General features: G+C 61.5%; 1 protein-coding gene across 5 annotated transcripts in view; it reads left to right on the plus strand.

Annotated features, from left to right (window-relative positions):
• Positions 1-29: 29 nt before the first annotated feature.
• The window catches only part of PACS2 (phosphofurin acidic cluster sorting protein 2), a 63,693-nt gene continuing 49,856 nt past the window's right edge, over positions 30-13,866 (plus strand). For all 5 annotated transcript variants that reach the window (XM_028496461.1, XM_024130994.2, XM_028496462.1 and 2 more), the window contains exon 1: positions 30-157. In XM_028496461.1, coding sequence (XP_028352262.1) covers positions 39-157 — 119 coding nt within the window. In that variant the 5' untranslated portion in view covers positions 30-38. The remainder of the gene's footprint in view (positions 158-13,866) is intronic.

The following is a 13,866-nucleotide window of genomic DNA, read 5'->3' on the forward strand; positions in this document are numbered from 1 at the left end:
GCAGCCCAGGCCGCCGAGGGAGCGGCGGGGCCGGCGCCATGGCCGAGCGGGGCCGCCTGGGCCTGGCCGGCGCGCCCGCCGCGCTCAACACGCCGGTGCCCATGAACCTGTTCGCCACCTGGGAGGTGGACGGCTCCAGCCCCAGCTGCGTGCCCAGGTACGCCGCCGCCCGCCTGCCGCTTTGTTCCCGCGCGCACCTGCCGGCCACCCAGGACCGGCCACAGGGGACCTCGCGCCTGGGTCCCCACCCGGGGCCTGCACGCGAGACCGGCCACCCCGGACCTGCACCCGGGGCCCCCACCCGGGACAGTCCACCCGGAACCGTACACTCCGGGATCCCCACTCGGGACTCATACCCCGGGCCGTCGCCTTTGCGCCCCACCTCGGGCACGCGCCTTCCGTGCGGACAACCCCTGATGCGTGGATGGTCCCTGAGGTCCTGGTCCCGTGCAGCGGAGGAAGTGGCGCCGGGTTTCTCAGGCCCCGCCGTCCCCCGAGGCTCTCCGAGGCGCACACCTGGTTGGCTCCCAACCGGCATCGTTGCACCTGCCTACCGATGCGGTGACGGTGGAGTTGACTCAGGGTGTCTCCTCTCTCCACCGGGTACCATAGATTTCCTTTTGCGTCCAGCCACACTGTCAAGCCTGAGTGGCCTGGGCGTCACTCAGGGCACGCAGTGTCCAGAGGACACACAAATCTGGGACCTGGGACCACAATTTTATTCCTTCATCCTTCGTCCTTTTGAGGGTCTGGCCGTACCCGCTCTGTCCTGCTGGCGGCGGGTATCTGCCCCTTGCCTGTTTGCACTATGCTGTGTAATTTAGGGGCTTCTTTGTACATAAACACTGCTCCTTACATCATACTGTTAATTTTGCCATCGCAAAAGACGCTGCCCTTTCCACTTGGGGGTAAGTGCCCTGTCCCCAGCGGTACAGCTGGCCGAGGCTCACCCACAGGGCAGCGCCACGGCCATCCCGACTCTACTCAGGCCTGTCGCTTCCCTGCCCCTCCTGCCAGCTTGAAGCTCTGCGGGTTTCTTCCTGATTCAGTGGTCCCTGCTGAGGAAGCTCCCAGGCTGAGGGGGAAGAGAGACAGACTCACACCAGGGCCTGGTTCTGGAATGGACACCAGGCCGCAAGGGCTGCAGGGGGGCGGCAGGGAAAAGCTCTCCCTGAGGAGATCCCCGGGCGGGACCAGAGGAAGTGGCCAGTGTGTACCAAGGGGGGTGCGCTCTGCCACGGGTCCTTCAACAGGTGTGCGAGCCAGGTGTTGGGGACGCAGAGGGTGCCGGGTGCCAGGGTTGCCCTCCCGAGCACGAGGCTGGTGGCTCAGGGCATTGGCTGTGCCGAGTGGGAAGGATGGGTGCTCCCAGACCTGTGTGGGGCCTTGGGAGGGTGTGGTGTCCGCGGGAGACCCACCTGCTTGCCTCTTGTCTGGGAAGTCTCAGGGGCACCTCCCCAGGCCTGGCCTTCCACCCCCTCCAACTTCCTGTCTTGGCGTTTGGCCCAGTGTCGGGCGCCACAGCCAAGGGTCATCCTGGACCCTCGCCACCGTGCTTCTGTCTGTCACCCCTGCATCGTCACCCCCCGCCCCCCACCCCTGCGCTGGCTGCCTCCCCACGGCGCTCCCTGAGGGCACGCTTGCCCCCCTTCCTGCACCTCTTCAGCAGCTTCCTGGGGTGCCCCGAAAGACCACCGAAGTTTTGACCAGCGGGAGGTGAGGGAGGTGGCAGGTGGGCAGGGGCTGCGTGGTCGAGGGGCCCAGTCGGCCCCCCGCGGAGCTGGTGGAGGAAGCCCGCTCGAGGGGGTGTGTGGGGAGGGCGGGGGCGGGGCTGTGCAGCGCTAGGTGCCGGGGGTCCACGGCTCTTCCCGGGTGGGGCGCGGGGGGCGGGGCCTGGCGGCTTGCTCTGTAGGCGTGGGGCTGAGCAGCCCTCGGGATGGGCCGGCGCAGAGCTCAGGGGTTGGATGCACAGAACAGCCCCTCCCGCCCCGGCGCGGCCCTCCCCGCAAGGTGCTGCGGGTACCCCGCGGGTACCCCCGAGCAGGCCTCCTTGGCTAGGCTGTTCTTCGTTCCGCTCACTCGGAGACTTTATGTGGAAGGGATCCCACTCTGTCCGTTTGCACGTCTCTTCTTGCCCGGTCTCTACGTTTCTGAGCGGCGCCTGCGGCGTGGTGTTCCCTGTAAGACAGCAGCACGTGTCTCAGCTTTGTGGGGGGACCCGTGGCTGTCCACAGGTTTGGGCCAGTTACGAATGCACCCCTGTGGGCGGGCTTCTCGCGCTGGCCCTCCGCGCGGGCAGTAGGGTTTGGGGGGCGTGTGCTCGGCGTCACCGCCAGGAGCCTTCCCGGAGCGGCTGTGCCAGCTCCGGCCGCCACCCCGCCCCCGGCGTCCGCACTGCTCTGCCTTCTTGCCAGCACTGCTTGACTTTCAATTGTTGCCGATCTGGTGGGTGTGAAATGGTATTGTGGTTTTAATTTGAATTTCTCTGATTACTGATGTAGGCCATTTGTACTTCCTCATCAGCGAAATTCCTGTTCATTTCTTTTGCCAATTTTTTTCTCCTTTTTTTTTCCCCTTACTTGAGTCTCAGCAGCTTTTTAGGGACTGGCACTCCTTTTTCGGCAATGTGTTGAAACCACCCCCCTCTGATGATGCGTGCTTCTTGGCTGTCTTTTCGAGGTCTGTGATGCCTCCTGAGGTGCGCCCGGCCTTGGCCTTGGTCCTGTCTTGTGGTCTTTCCTTCCTGGTGGTGGTGGGAGAGCTCTCTGCTCTTCCCAGGAGCTGATGCCAGGCCCACGGGGCTGTGACAGAGGCAGGCTCGGTTTCGTGGATTTCCTCGAGGGAGTGGACAGCACCCCTCTCCAGGGACCCCCGGCCCTGGCGTCTTCCTATCCCTGCCCCTCTGCTGGGATTTCCAAAGCAGCCTCTGTCCCCCCCAGCTTCAGCGGGGTCTGGGGCATTTTGGACCCTTGCACTTGCCTCTTAATCTTCCTTCCCGTTGAGGTTTATGAATTAACTTCACGGGGTCGGCCATCTTTCCACCGGCTTACTGCGCATTCGCATTCCTCCACATCCTCCTGTTGGCGTCCTCTGCCGGCCACGGAGCGTGAGCTCACACTCGCGGAAGGGCGTTCGGCTGGAAGCGTGAGCTTTGGCAGCCGCGCGCGTGCCTGGGTCTGCCACAGCCCGCAGGGCGGCGATGTCTCCGTCACCCCGCAGATTAGTGTCGAGCGCTCGGGGCCAGGCTCCCCCACCGGCCAGGTGCCCCGGGCATCGCCCACGGCAGCCCCGCGGCTCCCTCTCCATGTTGGTGGCACCCGCACGTGGTTTGAACCTGCTCCTGCCGGTGGGTGTTGGGCTCATTTCCTTTGGGGCTGATGTGTTCAGAGCCACTGTGGCCATCCCGGGTCAGGGCTTGGGCCGCGTTTGCTCTTCTCTTCAGGATGGCTGGTCGCAGGGGAGGCGGGGGTGTGTCAACTATGAAGACACGGCCGGCTTTCCGAAGTGGTGGCACCACCTTCCGTGGCCGCCAGCCGTTCTATGCACGTTCTGTGTACGTTCTGTGTTACCATCTTTTCAATTCCAGCCATTCTGGTGGCTGCACGATAGTTTCTCCTTGGGGTCTCACTCTGCACTTGTTGTGCGTGGGTGTTGGGTATACTCAAGAGCCTGGTGTGGTCCTTCTCCTTTAACGACTGATGTGGTAAATTACGTCAATGGATTTTCTAGCATTAAACTAACCTTTCACTCTGGGAAAAATACCAGCGTGGTCATGCCGTGTTCCCCTTCCTGTACGTGGGTAGACTGAGATTAAGATTTTGCTTAGGACTTTTGCATCTCTGTCTAGGGTCTGTAATCTCCTGCTCATCTACTGTCCTTATCAGATTTTGGTGCCAAGATATCCTGCAGAATGAGCTGTTGCATGGTATTGTTTGTGTGAAATGGGAATTGTTTGTTCCTTGAATGTGTGGGAGAAATCACCAGTACAATACCTGAGCTTGAAGTTGCTTTGGGGCAAGTGTATCTCCTGGCTCAATTTCTTTAATGATTGTAGGACACACACCCCCCTCACTTGAAGTTAGTTTTGGAAATATAGTTTTCTGGGAATTTGTCCATTTCATCCAGATTTTCAAGTTTTTGGCAAAAAGTTGTTCCTAAGATTCTTTTTTTTTTTTTTTTTTTTAACGTCTGTCGGACCTTTAGAGCTGTCCCCTTTTAATTCCTGGTGTTGACTATTTCTGCACGTGGACATCCACACTCTGATCTGTCTCACCAAGGGTTCATCATTTTTTTTTTAAGAAGAAGAACATTCGTATCTTTATTTCTTTCCGCTTATGCTCTTTATTTTTATTTTTATGTTCCTGTTCTGATTTATTTATTTATTTATTGGCTGCGTTGGGTGTTCGTTGCTGCGCGCGGGCTTTCAATAGTTGCGGCGAGCAGGCGCTACTCTTCGTTGTGGTGCGTGGGCTTCTCATTGCGGTGGCTTTTCCTGCTGTGGAGCACGGGCTCTAGGCACATGGGCTTCAGTAGTTGGGGCACGTGAGCTCAGTAGTTGTGGCTCTCAGGCTCTAGAGCACAGGCTCAGTAGCTGTGGCGCATGGGCTTAGTGGCTCCGCGGCACGTAGGATCTTCCCGGACCAGGGCTTGAACCCGTGTCCCCTGCATTGGCAGGCAGATTCTTAACCACTGCACCACCAGGGAAGCTCTTTTAAAATTAATTAATTAATTTTTTGGATGATCTAATTTCTTAAAATAAATAGCTCATTATTTTTCCTCTTTTCCTTTCACGTAAGATTTTATAAATGCAAAATAAGTAATGCTTTGGCTGCGTTTCACAAGCTTTTATATATAAAATCTTTCAGTTTAAAAATCTTTTTAAAAATTTCCATTATTCTCTCTTTGGCATGATGGGATATTTCAAAGTTTCTTAATATCCAAACGTATGGTTTTTTTTCCTTAGTTACTTTTCCATTAGCAAATTCATTTCTTCTCTCTTTTTCCATTATTCATTTCTAACTTAGTTATGTTGTTGTCACAGAGGGTGGTCAGTATGACACCAGGTCCTTACGATGCTTTGGAACTTACTCTGTGGCCCTGGTTGAAGTCAGTGTTCATACACGTTCTGTCTGTCCTGAAAAGGGTCATGTGTTTGGCACTTGGCAGTGTCATGTTTGATACCTGTCCCTTTAGGTCACACTTGGCTTTGTCTGTTTCTCCTGGAGTTCTGTCATTAGGTACATCCTGTTTAGAATTGCAATCCCTCCCGGTTTTTGAACTGTCAGCGTGTCTCACTCCTGACCTGACAGTGCTTTTCATCAGAGCAAAGATTGGGAAACAGTGTAGCTCTCTGAGCTTTCTTTTGGGTATATTTGCCTGTCATATCTTTGCCCACCTTGTTTCTTTAAACTTTCCTGTATCTTTACAGGTTACATGTGTCTTTGGTTGTTAGGCACAATCTAGATTTCGTTTTCATTCTAACAATCTTTATTTTTTAACTAGGACGTTCAGTCTGTTGTCCTTTATCTAAATTACTGATATTTGGGTTCATGTCTACCATTTTATTTTTGTGCTTATCATTGTTCTACCTTTTTTACATTTGTTTCTCTTTTCTGTCATACCTTATTTTGTGTTCTTTTCTTATTCTATTTCCCTTTCTATTAGTTTGAAACTTGTCACTACTTCTACTTCTTCACTGGTTACCATATAAATTGTAAATTGCATACTTGCTGTTATATTTTAAAGTTAATTGTAAATTCTCTTCCTGAACAACACCGGGACCTTAGAGCACATTATTCTGACCCACCACTTTCACGTTTACATGCTTTTGTTTGGAGTATCTTAGCTGTCTTCTTTTTTAGCCCATATGAGGTTATTGTTACTTTATATATATATTTATTTTTTTATATTCATAATACTTGATTAATCTCAAAACCCTCACCACTTTCTTTCCTTTCTTCTTTTTGTATCTCAGGACTCGGAATCATTTTTCTCCTTGTGTCGGAAAATGCGTCTTTAGGATTCTCTTCAGTGGGGATCTGCAGATAGCTAACGGCTCTTTCAGTGTATCTGAAAACGTTTACCCTCGTCCTGGAGGGCGTCCTCCCGGTTGTGGGGTCCCGGGCAGCATTTCCCCCGACTTTGCTCTCGGTTCTGCTGTTGAGAGGCCAGCGTCAGCCAGCCATGATTGGTTGGAAGGTCTGTCCTTTCTCCCTAGTGGCTCTGCAGTCGCCTCTCTGCTGTGCCCAGGTGAGGGTTTCTCTTTGTGCCTGAGCTGGGGTCATTGGGCATTTTGACTTTGTGGGTTGGTGATTTTCATTAGTTCTAGGAAGTTCTCAGGCACTTTCTCTGCAGTGGTCGTCTCTTCCTGTCTGTCTGCTCGCCTCCGGAGCACGCCGGCCCTTTGGCAGCCCTTCCCTCTGATGTCACCGAGACCGGCCACCGGGCAGCGTCTGCTCGTCCCTGTTTCAGCGGCCAGTTCTCAGCCCTCTTTTCTGCAGAGGCGCGTCTGCGTCCCACCGCACCCCAGCCTGCAGGAGGGTCTGTGGGGCAGGCGGGGTTGGCCATCCCCCACCGTGGGCAGGGCGGGTGTGGAGTGGCACTTGGCACGGGCCGGTGGTTGAACGGGATGCCGTGTTCAGGACCCTGGGCTTCGTTTGGAGGTCTGGGGAAGTCACCGGTCTGTTGGGGGGTGTGAGTTTAGTTGGAGGCTGAGCTCTGGTTGGACGTGTGGGTGGGGGGGCGGGGCGGGGAGGGCCGCACGGGGGGTTGAGAGCGGGCTCGGGGCTCGGCAGCTTCCGAGGGATGAGAGCCGCGTTGAGGGAGAGGCCGAGGCATCTGACCTCAGCTGTCCAGGCCTGCGGGCTGGGCATCTCTGGGGGAGGCCTGGCCCCTTGCTGCAGTCAGTGCGGCTCCACTCAGCGCCCCCTGACCGCCCTGTGCCAGGCGGTGCCCAGCCCCGGTGCGCACCTGGGCGGTGGCCTGCTCCTCCGGCAGGTGTCGAGGCGGGCAGCAGCCTTCCGTGGGCGCAGTGCTGTAAACGCACCGTCTTCCCGAGCTGGCTTTCGTGCGGAAGGAAGTGGCCGCGTGGGGCAGGTGTCACTTCATGTGATGCTCAGTGACCCATCGACCACGTGGGGCCCCCCAGGCGCCCCGCTGCCTGTTCCTCTCTTCCCGGGATCTGGGCTCCAAAACAAGCTCCCCTCCCCCCCTCGCCAGCATGCCCAGCATCGCACCCCAGGGGGGTTGGATGAGGAAGGGCACCTGGGAGCAGGTGGGCGGGGCTGGGGGACCGTTCCAGAGAGTAGCTCTGCGGTCAGGAGACGTGACGGGAGCCTCTGCCCCACTGACGCGCACGTGGCCGCGCCACGGTTGGATCTTCAGGGCCCTTCGGGAGCGCGAGCGTCACCTGGTGTGGCGGGGGGGCCATCACAGAGGCAGGGGCGCGCGGGGGCAGACGGGCCGGGAATGGCGGCGTGGGGAGCCCTGCTGACGCTGCGCGGCCTGGTGCTGCCGTCCCACCCGGGCCCCACCGGTCCGTCCGGCGTGTCCCCTGCCCGCGCGAGCGAGTCTCATCGGCCTCCGGCCCCGCGGGAACTGGCTTGCGGTTGTCCTCCGGCCCCGCGGGAACTGGCTTGCCGTTGTCCTCCGGCCCCGCGGGAACTGGCTTGCGGTTGTCCTCCGGCCCCGCGGGAACTGGCTTGCGGTTGTCCTTCCCGCCGGTGCCGGGTACTTTGGGCTCCAGGACGCGCTGGGCGGTGAGCGTGGGAGCTGCCGGCTCCCCCCAGCCGCCTGCGCCTGGCTGCTCCCGTGGTTGTCGGACGGTGGCCCTGAAAGCGGCCCTGAAAATAGCCTGTGAGTGTATGTGGAAGCTGAGTTCCCTCCTGCCCTGGAGGTGCGTTGTCACGGATGTGTCCTCAGCTGAGGGGGACTTTGCAGAGGGCTGTGATGCTTGGTGAGGACACCCCTCTCCTGAAGAACAGAATTTCTAGTAAAGCGCTTTCTACTCCCGAGTGTCTCCAGCCCGCACGGCCCCCGCCCGCCTCTGGAGGAAGGCAGCGCTCTGTGTTCTGCGCTTTACAGGGTGGGACGTGCGTGTTCTCCAGGAGCCCCTTCTCGGCAGCACTGGAAACGCAGCGCCCAGCTCTGCTGGCCTGGTAGTTAGTTCTCCGCGTTGGAGGTCAAGGCCCGGGTCTGGGGTCTTCTGCATGGGTGGGCCAGAATGGGCCCCGGGGGCGTGTCTGGAACCACGGGGTGGTGAGAGATGCTGCAGACTGGGCGCGTCCGCCCTTCCTCCTGCCAGACGCGAGGCAGCCGGCTGGGCCCTGCTGCCCCCACCGGCCTTTCCTCAGCTCTCCAGCCAGACCACGACGCCTCCCTGGTCCGGGGCAGCATCCAGCTACCGTTCTGAGGAGGGACGCTCCCGGTGGCCTGGCCCCGGGGCACCTTTGTCCCGATGGCAGGAGAGGGTGGGGAGGGACGTGGTAGAGGGACGGGGGACAAGCAGTGTCTGCACGGTGGGGGGGGCTCAGGTCCACCGGCAGGGAGGCCCACCGCCCCCCAGTGGTCAGGACAGAGTGGGGCGGCCGGGAGGCGTCACAGGAAGCCTGGCCTGGCCTCTTCTCCTTGGGCAGACACACTGGGCCTTGCCCTGGGCAGGAGGGAAAGCACCTCTCCTGTCTCCAGTCCTGGCCATCAGCCGGCTGCGTTTCCACTGTCCGTGGGGCGATCCCCCCGCCCCCCCGCCAGGACGTGCAGCCCTACACACACCGTGAGTCCCGAGGAGAGCGGCGTGGGCTTGGGCCTCTCTGCCCCCGAAGGTAGAACCCTGTTGGCGGGGAGCTGGCCCTCAGAGGCACTGCCCGCTGCTCAGACGTGGCTGTGGCCTCCGGCGGCCTGGGTTCCGACCGCCTCTGCCCCGCGCCGCCTGCACGGGCCGCGTGCTCCTCCAGTTGGTGCTGGGCTCCCTCGTCCTTGCCCACTTCACTCTGTAGGGCCTGCGTCCCCATTGGGACAGTGGTGATGCTGCTACGGGGAGACCCTCAGTGAGGAGCCTTGGACCCTTGACAGCTGGGACGCTGGCATCTTTCCCTTAACTGGAGCCTCGTTTTCAAGCCCTGCAGCCGACCTCGCGGCAGTGATGGTGTGTCATCTTTTATCGGATCACGGCCAGTCAGGATCTTCCTACTTGTAGATGCAGGGAGGATGGGGTGAGCCTTTCTGGCGCGGTTTGCGTGTGAGTCCTCAGGTGCCCGTGTGACGGCTGGCTCTGTGGAGGTGTCCTCAGGCCTCGGAGGACAGTGGCACCACACTGGGGCCCCCGGCAACCAGCACCCGCGTCCCTGCTTCTGAACCCGGGTGGGGGGCTCCCCCCTGCTCGGGGGTGTCGTGACTCACACAGGGCTGGTCCCTGTTGTCCGGGAGCAGACACAGTGCGTCTCTAAGGCGCCCGAAAGTGCCTCAGACAGGTGTCGTGCTGGGGCGAGTGTCCTGGTGGGTGCTGCCCTGGGCCCCCCCTGGGTTCCTTCCCTGAGCTCCGCCAAGGGGCCGGCTGGGTACAGCCACCCGGAGGTGCCCCGTGGCGGGTCACGGGAGGGAGTGGAGGGCGCGTGGCCATTCCACGCTCTGCGGTGGCCCAGGGCCCTCCCGCCCTGCCCGTCTAGGCTGGATGTGCCGGGCAGTGAGGGCAGGGTGAGCTTTGGCTGCAAAGACCTGTCCTGGGTCCTGGGCTCCTGTGACCAAGCCCACGGCCAGGACACTGCTGCCGGCTCCCGGTCAGGGTCCCTAGGGGGTCCCCCCACCCCGGCTGTGCCCCCGCTGTGCTTGCCCCCCCCCACCCCCCCAGGAACGCGCCGTCTCTTGCTGATTCCCGCTCGGGCTCCGGATTTTCTGCTTTAACTGGTTGCAGCGTGACTTAAAGGTTGTCACACTTTGACAAGTTAATGGAGAGTGACAGTCACCACACCCCGAACTGCGTGCCCCTGGCCGGCCCGGCTCTGGCAGGAGACGAGCTGCGTGTGGAGCGTGTTTCCAGACACTGTGCTTGTCGATGCAGCGCCGGGCGCGCCCCCCCACCCCCAGAAAGGAGTGAGAATGGGGCCAGACTGAGCTGCCAGCTGGGGGGTGGGCATGGGGCCCCACTCAGCATGAGGGCTTCCCAGAGGAGGGGGCATGGGACAGGCCGAGGGTCCGGCGGCAACGGCCTGAGGCTGCAGGAGAGGCACACGTCTGGGCCCATCAGGGCCAACCAAGGACCGCCCCTGGGGTCCGGCGGGTGGTGGGCTGTACACAGATGCCCAGCGGCACAGGGACCCGGCTCCCCCGCCAGCCACTCGCGCCTCGGGCCCTCGGCTGGTCACGCTGTGAGCGCGGCCCCGTGCTTGCCCTGCACGCCGTTGTCCTGGGATTGTGCCGAAGCGGCCGAGGCAGAGCTGATGGGGGTGCCCCGCTGCAGGTCCCCGCAGGGGACACGGGACCTTGACTGTCAGGGTTTGGGCGGCGGGGAGGTCTGATGCCTCCCCCCAGCTCACCCCCCAGCCGCAGCTCGCCAGCACCCGCCTGTGGGCTCGGCTCTGACAGGTCATCAAAGGCCTCAGACGTTTGTTTGTTAGTAGCGGGGTCGGGGGTAGGACCACTGCACCTGAGCCCCTGGGGCCGTGCTGGGGTCACCCACAGTCTCAGTGTCGTGCCAGCCTTGGGGCGACGGTGACGGTCGTTCTAGGGGAGAAGCGCGGCACAGACGGGGACCCCCCATCTCCCCAGTGGGAGGAGCGAGTCTGTAGGCAGGTCCTGTGCGGCCAGGACGCTGAGCCAGGCCTCTCCCGACCCGCGGAGAGAGCTCCACACCTCTGTCCCCTTTCACATCTGCCTCCTGGAGAAAAGGGGACAACGCCTGATAGAAAAGCCGCCCTCCCCCAGAGCCTTGGGCCTGGCTCAGCGGACAGGCCGACATTCCATCCCCGCCGCCACCGCAGAGGCCTCAGGGAGGGGGCAGCTGCTGCACCAGCTGCTCGGGGACGGTCGCTGGAAAGCTGGGGCATCCCATCCCGCACGTGCTCTGTACCCAAGATAGGCACCTAGCGCTGCCGTCCTTCTGCAGAGAAGGTTTCTGGGGCAGTGTGCACGGGCCGTGGGGCCAGAGAGGGCGGCTGCGTAGGCCCCAGCCCAGCGCCTTCCTGATGAAAACCAGCCCCTTTACAGGAGGGCACAGTAGGCAACAGTATGATTTCCAGTTAAGCTGTTTGTGTTATAGGAATAAAAAGAAGACGTGCCTGGTCAGACCGTCGAGAAGAGAGTTCCTCGGGAACTCCCTCCTACTCGGGGGTCTTTCCAGTTCCCTTTAAGAGGAGAGTGAAGATGAGAGCCTTTCTCAGTGAGACACGCAGCCTGGCAGCCCCATTCTTGCATGTTATTGACCTAGAGAGAAGGGTGTCAGGTTCACCCGGACCCAGAGCCTTGCGGGAGGGAAATTCGGAAACTCGTAGCGATAGAGCATTGCAGATGTCCCGGGCTCTAGTTTAATTTCCTTCCCCTGCTGTGGAGTTAACCTAACTCAGGTGAAGCTAGGATGTTACACAGCTGTTTCCTCCCATGCTAGCTCAGCCGGCTGTGGGCCGCCCCCAGGAGGCCTCTCAAGGCTGACCCGCGCCCCCCTCCCCAGGCGGGCGGCCGTGGCGCTGCTGTGCGCTGGGTCTGTGAAGGAGAAGGCCGTGGAGCCAGGTGGTGGGTAGAGGCCTCCGGGGAGTTGCGCCTGTGGTTTGTAGGGGCCCTGGGCCTGGCTGGCGGGCTGCAGCCCCTCCCCGCACGGCCCCGACCAGACCCTCTCCTTGCCTCTCACGCCCGTGTGCCTGACTTGGCATTTCCACCGACGTTCGAGGTTGGCTTCCTGGCACCTGGACGTCCTGGGGGCCGGACCTGGTTGAGGAGGGGACCCCGGGCCTCCCGGAGCTCTGGGGGAGCCTAGGGTGCTTGGACCCCCCGGCTCAGCCTCTGTGGTGCAATGCATCAGGGGCCTGGGGGCCTGAGCATCCCCTGGGGGCACCAGTGTGGGGCGGGGCGAGTGGCGGGAGCCTGCTGGTCTCCTCAGAGCCTGTAACCGCTCAGCCTCAGCGGGCTTCTCGCGATGGCTGGGCGCGGTCCAGGCGGCCCTCTGTGTGGGCACAGCAGGGACCCCTGCAGCGCCCCCTGGGGACTGGCGGGGCCCAGCCCGCCCTCACCGAGAGCAAGCCTGCGGGTCCACGGCGGCTGCATTACCGCAGAGCAGGTGCACCTGGCGCCTGTCTCAGGGAGGAGACCTTGGGCTCCACCGAGCGGGGCCTGGACCTCTGCTGTTGGAAGGGGGAACTCGGGTGAACCCCTGCGTCCGCACCCGGTGGGGGGAGGCTCCAGCCGGCACCAACCCCGCCCCCTTGTGTTGTGGGGTCTCGGGGCCTCTCTGTGGAGGACAGGCCATGGGGCAGGACCCACCTGAGCAGACGCGGTGGTGGCTTCCCACCAGGGAAGCGGGGGCCCCCAGGGGTGGCTGCTGTGCCCGTGGTGGGGAGTGGCCGAGCCTGGGGGGCTGGTGTGTCTGATCGCTGGCCCGACCTCAGTGTGACCCTGCCCCTCGCCTGGTGACAGCCCTGGTGTGGCCAGTGCCTGCCCAGACGGAGAGCAGCGGCGTGGCTGAGGAGAGGGATCTGGGGCTCCGGGGCACACGGAGGTTGGAGGATAGAACGTCCCAGACAGCCAGGGCCCAAGATCCAGCGTCTCCAGGAGGGCCAGCTGCTGGGGCTGAGGTGTGCGGTGAGCACGGACCCTGTCTGGAGCCTGCTCTGGAGGGGGAGGGGCGGGCAGCAGCTGGGGGCGGGCTCGGGGGCTGTGCCGTGATGGGGGTACCGGGAGGAATGGCCGTGTGTTGGCTGCTGTGAGAAGCACCTCTCCTCAGGTCACCCGTTTCTCAGCACAGCGAGTAATGGCGTGAGGTGGGGTGGAGGGGGATGTGAGGTGTTGGTCCAGGGAGGAGGGGGGCCCAGGAAGGTTGGGGGCCGGACGTCCGTGTCGCAGACCTCGGTGGCCAGGGGTGCCAGGGGTTCTCCGGGGCTGTGTCCAGCGCCTCAGGTGCAGAATATTGGTGAACTGGGTGCCCCAGGAGGGACCAGAGGGAAGGAGATGGGGTGCTAGGCTGGGGGCTGGCCTGGGGTGACCCACGGTGGGTCCAGCGCTAGAGGACGTGGCCGGAAGGTGGGCGGCGGCGCGAGAGGAGGTCCGAGCCTGGCGCCTCCTGGAGACAGGACGAGGCCCCGGTGGGGTGGGGTGCCTGCAGGCTGTGTCCGTGGGAGGAGGAGGGACGTTGGGTTCCTGGCATTCCGCTGGCTGGGGCATCCGTTCCAGCTGAGGCGCGTCCTGCGCGGGCCTCTGTGACTTGCCCAGCCAGCCCCCCAGCTGGGACCCGCAGCATTCCCCCCTTTCGTGGTGATGGGGGGCGGGCCCGCGTGGTTCAGCTTCCTGGCGACCAGCCCTTTTATCACCTCAGTCGCCTTCACCCGGATCCCGCTTTATGCCCATCTGGTGCCGCGTGCCCGCCCAGTCCGTGACGTCAGCCTGGTGATCGTTTCTGTCATCCTTCTTTCTTCATTTTGCTCTTCCTCTGCTATTTTTGGTCACTTATTCTTTGGAAATTGGTGAAGATTGATTGAGTTTTCTTTTTTTTTTTTTGCGGTACGCGGGCCTCTCACTGCCGTGATCTCTCCCGTTGCGGAGCACAGGCTCCGGACGCGCAGGCTCAGCGGCCGTGGCTCACGGGCCCAGCCGCTCCGCGGCACGTGGGATCTTCCCGGACCGGGGCACGAACCCGCGTCCCCTGCATCGGCGGGCAGGCTCTCAACC

The sequence above is a fragment of the Physeter macrocephalus genome, chromosome 11 (genome assembly GCF_002837175.3).
Source record: "Physeter macrocephalus isolate SW-GA chromosome 11, ASM283717v5, whole genome shotgun sequence".
NCBI lineage: Eukaryota > Metazoa > Chordata > Mammalia > Artiodactyla > Physeteridae > Physeter > Physeter macrocephalus.